The 6,850-nt window shown below is 40.8% G+C and overlaps 1 protein-coding gene across 1 annotated transcript in view; it reads left to right on the forward strand.

The window, feature by feature from the left end:
* The first annotated feature begins 2,724 nt into the window (after window positions 1-2,724).
* Window positions 2,725-6,850, forward strand: part of LOC107089318 (high mobility group protein HMGI-C-like) — a 14,462-nt gene continuing 10,336 nt past the window's right edge. The window contains exons 1-3 of the mRNA XM_015382042.1: window positions 2,725-2,897; window positions 5,993-6,162; window positions 6,307-6,390. Of these exons, the coding sequence (XP_015237528.1) occupies window positions 6,058-6,162; window positions 6,307-6,390 (189 nt within the window). The 5' untranslated portion in view covers window positions 2,725-2,897; window positions 5,993-6,057. The remainder of the gene's footprint in view (window positions 2,898-5,992; window positions 6,163-6,306; window positions 6,391-6,850) is intronic.

Below are 6,850 nucleotides of genomic sequence, written 5' to 3' on the forward strand. Positions count from 1 at the left end.
CTTTGATTTATTGCAGATTTAAAAATCTGAAAATTTTCCCTCTGTCAGTACTTCCTTTACTACACAATTGTACACCTCCCCTGTTTCGCATTGGCATTGAGTGGGAGCTCCAAAATACATTCTTTGCCCCCAGCCTCTAAAAAGAAATCCCTCCTCTGCCTGTCTTTTGATGCCTGCCCCCACCTCCAAAGACATGCCTTTGTGCCTTATGCAGAACTGTATGCACTGCACATTCTTTCTAGTTCTATAGGAGGATTTTTGTTACCCGGTCCTGATGAGCCCACGGAATTCAGCTTAAATAAACCTCAAGATCAAGGTCTGACCAAATCTTTGACTGCAGAGGGCTCCCTCAATATCTTGTTCGTTTTGGCATCAACATTTTACCTGTGCAAACAATTGTGTTATTTCTGCAAAAGCAGAAACTAACAGAGACAGATTGTGGATGTTGATGGGTGATTTATCTTCACTTTCACTTAGTAATACATAAAGACGATGACAGGTCCAGTTCATAAATGAGTGCAGGTTCTACGCAGCAGTTGCAGAGGCTTCTGGTAACCCTGACTAAAATGATGATAAGTGCTGTCACAAAAATATGCAAATGTTTTTCTTGTTACTCTGTTTTGTGCAACTTATAGCAATAAGAAGCAGAGGAATTTTTGGTGAAATAAACGCTTTACCGTATTAATGTCTGAATGCATGTCATGTTGTGTAATATTGTGGTTTCGCTGGATATTCATTCTGGTTATTTCTGAATTACATCATGAAACTGTCCCTGCAAACGGTTCCTACTGAGCGTAAAGCTGCATCCTTTGTAATGTTCAGCTTCATATCCTGGGCTCTTGCCAGCGGACTCACCTGACATGACTCCACTAGTGGTCCAGCCTTAGTCGCCACTGGAATGTGTGCTTCAAGCCCTTTTCATCTGAATTTATCACTTTGTATAAACTTGTTGCAGCATGAAGCACATAGGCAAGAATTAAAGGGTGGATTTAAGGTTTAGTGATGCTTCAGATAGCAAGATGTAGGTTAAAAAAAATCACGATTCAATAAGTAAATAAAATATGCTGTATAAAACTATTCTAAAAGTGCAAAGTGTGGCACACATTTATTCTCTTTGTTTGATTATAATAAATTAAAATAAAAGGCAGCTAATTGCTTCATAAAGTCGCCCAATTATTCCTCCTGTGTTCCAAAAAAAAAAAAAAAGGTTAAAAAACAATCCACTGGACTTTGTGTCCAAGTTTGAAGACGTTTCGCTTCCCATGCAGGAAGATTTTTCAATTCAAAATGTCAGGAATTAGCGCTGAGTTCAAGGTTTTATACAGTGGCCCACCTGTGTTATTAACTCAGTAAAAATCGAGCTGAATTGTTTAGGCTTCAAAGGTTTTCTTACAGAACATGGATGACCAGATACCGACATGAAGACGGAGGAACAACAAACAGGTTAAAAGGAGAATTAAGTTTTTAAACAATATATAAGGCTGAACATCTTAAAGAGAACCTTTCAGTTATGAAAATATAAAGAGTGTGGTACAACTGCAAGCCTGCATGAAAACCCAGTTTAGCTGACAGACCAGGGAGGGAATAGAACTAATCAGAGGCAGCCAGGAGAAGTTGCACACATTTACAACTCAGTTGATATTACAGTTATATATATTTTTGCCCTCCAAAGTTAAGGTTTAAAGACTGGCAAATAGAGAGCAACTGGTGAAAGAGAGACATCTTGTTTTTTGCCACAAAACATCTGGGAGGTTTAAGAAAGCATATATAGAAGGTGCTTTGGTCTTTTCTTTTGGTCAGATTTCAAAGGTAAAACACAGTAGTAACACCATGCTGTGGGGATGCTTTTCTTGAGCGGAGTCAGCAAGGCAGATGAGGGTTGATGGAGACGTGGAGGGAGCTAATTGAGAGCAACGACTTGGACTTGAATACACATACATGCCAGACATCAGTTTTCAGTTTTTGAGAAAAAAAAAATAAAAAATCACACCAAATGTTTGTCTTTTTCCTTCCAGTTCATGCACTGCCAACGTAAGGTGCCAGGTATGTACCCCCTGAAACCCAATATGTGGCAGGACGCCAAAAACCTTTGAACATTTCTGCAAAAACATGTTTCCAACAGGCAAAAAAAAAAACTAAAAACAAAACAAAAGCAGTTTGTAGGCCAACAGATAAGGTTCCCATAAAGCCCTTTGATGCAGCAGCCCTTTATGACTTACAAGGTTAGTGATACTGAGTATCTCTGGCCATGTAGGTGGGGAGATAACAGCAGGGAAAGTGAGTGAAACTCTCTGTTTGAAACAGTGCAGACAGAGAGCTCTCACTATGAAGAAAACTGAACTTTTTCCCTCCCTCTTTTTTTTTGTTGGGGGGACTTCCCAGCCTCCCCCACTTATTCTTTCCCATTTTTTTTCCTGTGGAACCCCGGAACCAGACCCTCTAGTCTAGTAATACCCCTGTCTTCTCCCCCTCTCTCAAGTGGGTGGTCCACGGAGCAGCTCTCGGGGCGGGATCCTCTGTTTTCAACCCTCCTACCCCCCGTCCTTTCTTGAAACATGCTTTAATAGAGAAAGTATGCAATGCATACTGCTCTGCTGCAACCCCCCACTATAATGCATCTGGGGTATTCGTGACTGGACGTCTGGGGGGGATCACACACATTTCCGATTAGGAGGGAGAGAGACAGAGAGAGAGAGAAAGAGAGAGAGAAGGGAGGGAGGGAGTAAGAGAGAGAGAGAGAGAGAGAGAGAGAGAGAGAGAGAGAGAGAGAGAGAGAGATTACCATTTCATTCCAGCCAATGAGACAAGCGATACACTAAGATTTTCATAGTTGTGCAGGAGCTCAAAGTGAGCGGAGTGTGTGTGAACTTCCAGGTAAAGCTGCAGACCGACCTAAGGTAAGGATTCCCCCCCCTCTCCTGTGTGTCTCAGTGTGCGGCTGCATGACTCCAGCCTGAACATGGAGCCTTTATATCTGCAAACATGCAAGCTCTGAAAGGACACATTTTGCACCTGTGTTTCTTTGTCTTTTGTCTCAGGGGAACGTTTTTTTTTCTCTTTTCTCTTCAGCGCGACATTTTTTTTTCCCAATTTCCCCCCCTCCTCCTGCAGACCTGCTGTGTTATCGCCCCCTAAAAAACAAACATACTTTAGAGAGGGATGGGTTGCGCAAGTGATGGAAGCAAAGGGGGGATGTTGTCGACTTTTTTGCCTCTTAAATGTAAAGCTCAGAAGAAAAAGAGGAGCTGGAAAGCGAGGGTTTTAGAAGCGGTTGGTTTGGAGTCTGCATGCGGCTGGTTAGTCGGGGGGGATTTGGGCTTGTTTCCTCCAGCAGAGTGCGTCTTTCTGCTGCCGCCCATATGCAGAAAGTACATTCAGTCCCGTACTGGAGAGGCGGTGTGAGCGCACATCAGTTCACATCGGCGCATACTCTCACTGTTGATGTTGTTGTTGTTCCGAAGTGAGTTTTACGGACGGCGGAGCGACGTCGTGCGTCTGGTTGGTTTTAATTCGCTCCAGTGAGGACGCATTTCTCGAATTACTCCGACTTCCTGCTTCGGTGCGGCCGTTTTGATAGGCTGTGATGGCAATTAGAGTTTGGCACATTCCTCCCAGAGCCAGGCTCTGACTGAATCACCACCATGGGACATCTACTTTTAATGACATATATGCCTCCTATTCTGTTTCTATAGGTTTTTTTCTGTTACCTAAAAGGTAATAAATCCCTGCAAAAAAAGTTGTATTAGGTTACATAATACAAGGACGCATTGTTTACCATTTCCCCGCATGCTGGTGGCAATCAATCAAACTTAACTACTAGATTGAACTAGTTCAGACAAAGCCAACAGTTTAAACATGAAAGTTATCCAGCAGATCAAACATTCATCTCTACTGTAAGTTAAGTATTAAAATGTCCCCCCTAGTAGCACATGAGTTAAAGGCAAGAGGGAATTAACTCTAAATAGTTGCAATATACATTCATGTATTCATTCCAAGTGCCAATTGTGAGGATCCACCTTTACACTTAAACATATATTCATTAATTTTATACATCCATCCAGCCATTATCTGACATGCTTTTTCACGAAAAAGCCCATTGTACACCCTGGACAGGTCACCAGTCCATCGCAGGGCAGCACAGAGACAAACAACCACACACACCTAAGGAGAATTTAGACAAGTCAATTAATCTAACAGTCATGTTTTTGGGCTGTGGGAGGAAGCCGGAGTACCCGGAGGGAACCCACGCATGCTGAGGGAGAACATGCAAACTCCATGCAGAAATCCATGCAGTAATCGAACTCAGAACCTTCTTGCTGCAAGGCAGCAGTGCTACCCACTGTTCCACTGAACAGCCCTAATTTTATACACCAATAGTTAATTAACATATACGTTTGTCCATTTAAGTTAATAAAATGCACCATTTTTTGTTAGAATATCTGAAATGTGTCAATGGAAGTTAAAGAATGCCCAGCGGACCACATTTAGTTCTAATGTGATAGTAAAACAAATTGGTCCTTCAAATCACTTATTTGATGGGATATTTGATTATGATTTGATTAGGAATATATCATGATGTTAAAGTTGATTACATCGTCTGTCTATGGGGAGTGTTGGCCTAGAGGTTGGAGCAATGCGCTTGTGCTCTCTGAAGGTTTCAGTACCTGGTTTGATCCACACAGCCTGCACTCTGGGTCCCTGAGCAAGACCCTTAACCTCACACTGCACCCAGGGTGTCACACAATGGCAGTCCGCTGCTCCCCAATGGGATGGGTTAAATCCAGAGGTGGATTTCTCCAGTGTGAGATCAATAAATTTAAATTATTATTATTATTTGCAGTTGCATATCTGCAAACCATGGTAATATGATGACTTCTCAAACTACCTGGATTTTTCAGTTTTAAAGATTCGCTGGATACACCCCTGCTGTCTTTTCTTTAGTTACAATGTGCAGTAAACAGACTTGGTCATCATGATTACTTATCAATATGATCAATGTCTTATTTGGAATAGACTACTTGGATTAAATAATCTCTTAGGTTAGAATATGTCTTGTTGTTTTGCACAATAATCTTTCCCATTCTCCCATCACATGGGCTTCAGTACCTCAGTCTATTTCAGGACGTCAATGTCCATTTAATTCATCATGTAAACTGTTTCCATATATGGTTTAAGCACATGGTACTTAAACCATAATGTGCTAAACATCTACCCTCAGCATCATTTTACAATTGCAATATTTCAAACCTTAATGTTTTGATAATGAATGCTATTCAATGCATTGTGCAGCTCTATTTAAACCCCAAAGCTATGACAGAATCTAAAAGCAAGAAATCGGACATTTTCTGTATAAAATCAAAACAGATCAATCACAGGGGATCCGGACATTTTTATGCCTTGTTATTATCCAGCTATGGTAATTTACAAAAAAGCTTTTGCTTGTCTCTTTACTTGAAGTTTTATGCAGTGCTGCCACACCTCTAAGTTTACCTGCAACAAATGTCCCTCCTTACTCACTGAAGAGCAACTCACAGAGGGAAGCTGGAAATGCAGACGTCAGAGCAGTAGATGGAGAACTTGAATGGCAGATTGAGTTGTGAATATCGGTGCTACTTTTAGTCTCTGCACACCGCTCTCATGTTTCTCAGTGTTTGCCAGAGTCTATGTTCCAATGAACCTGGTGCCAAGGCTTGAACATGAGTGGTTCCCACGGTTGCTCTTGGAAAAATTTCCTGCATGGTTCACAGTTATACTTGTGATTGTAAACTCAGCTCTTACTTCAACATCTTTTCCACATAACCAATTAAAAAGTCAATAACTGAAAGTATATATATATATATATATATATATATATATATATATATATATATATATATATATAACTATTGTTGACTTATTAACTGTTCTGTTAAAAGGTATTAAAAGAGGTTAATACATTTTTAAATGTGTTTACATCTCCATCTGCTAAAGTCACTTCTTTTTCCTCTTTAAGCCTCAGAGGCCGCTGCTTCAGGCTTTGATGACCACACTCTTTAAAGCAGGTGGACAGACGCAGGCATGAGCGAGAGTGGGACCAAAGAGCCGTCTCCTCAGTCGAGCACAGCCCAGTCGCCTGAGGAGCCCCAGCGCAGGGGCAGGGGTCGACCTCGGAAACAGCAGCAGGTAAGACGTTAGCGGCTGTCCGCATCTCAGAACTCAGCATCTAATTTTAGGTTCTGGTTTAAGTATAAGTTCTTTGAAGATAGTAGGTAGAGAAGGCATCTTCATCTGGGGAGTTGTGGCTTCAGATTTTATCTTTCCCCAAAGGAGCCCGTTGGACCACCGACCCCAAAGAGGCCCAGAGGACGACCAAAAGGCAGCAAGAGCAAAGGCCCCAGAACTGCACTGAAGGTTAAAACTAACCACAACACTTTCAAATTTATATGCAAGTATGTACTGATGGTGCCAAGAGGTTCTATAACAACATTTTCAACAAAAAATACTAATCTATACCTCCTTCCATATTACTAATCTATACAGAGGATTTCATTGGAAGAAATCCAATGATTTCCAATAGAAATCATTAGATTTTGTTTCGTTGCAATTTCTGTTTCAGCGTATTTGGATAGGAAAAAAAAAAAAACTTCCATTAACATTTTTCTCCACATAGGTGAAAAACAGGCTTACGTTTAATCAGCCAGCCCTGGATATAAGAACTATAGAACTTCAACCTAATTTTTGTCTTATTCATCATAAAAAAAAAAAAAAAAAAACTGAATATCAGAGGAATAAAGAAATGCTGAACCTTATCCAGAGCAGCTGAAACAGAAATATTAATTAGAAATACCAACTCAATTATTACAAAATGTAA

This window comes from Cyprinodon variegatus, unplaced genomic scaffold (genome assembly GCF_000732505.1).
Source record: "Cyprinodon variegatus isolate N-32 unplaced genomic scaffold, C_variegatus-1.0 Scaffold248, whole genome shotgun sequence".
Lineage (NCBI taxonomy): Eukaryota > Metazoa > Chordata > Actinopteri > Cyprinodontiformes > Cyprinodontidae > Cyprinodon > Cyprinodon variegatus.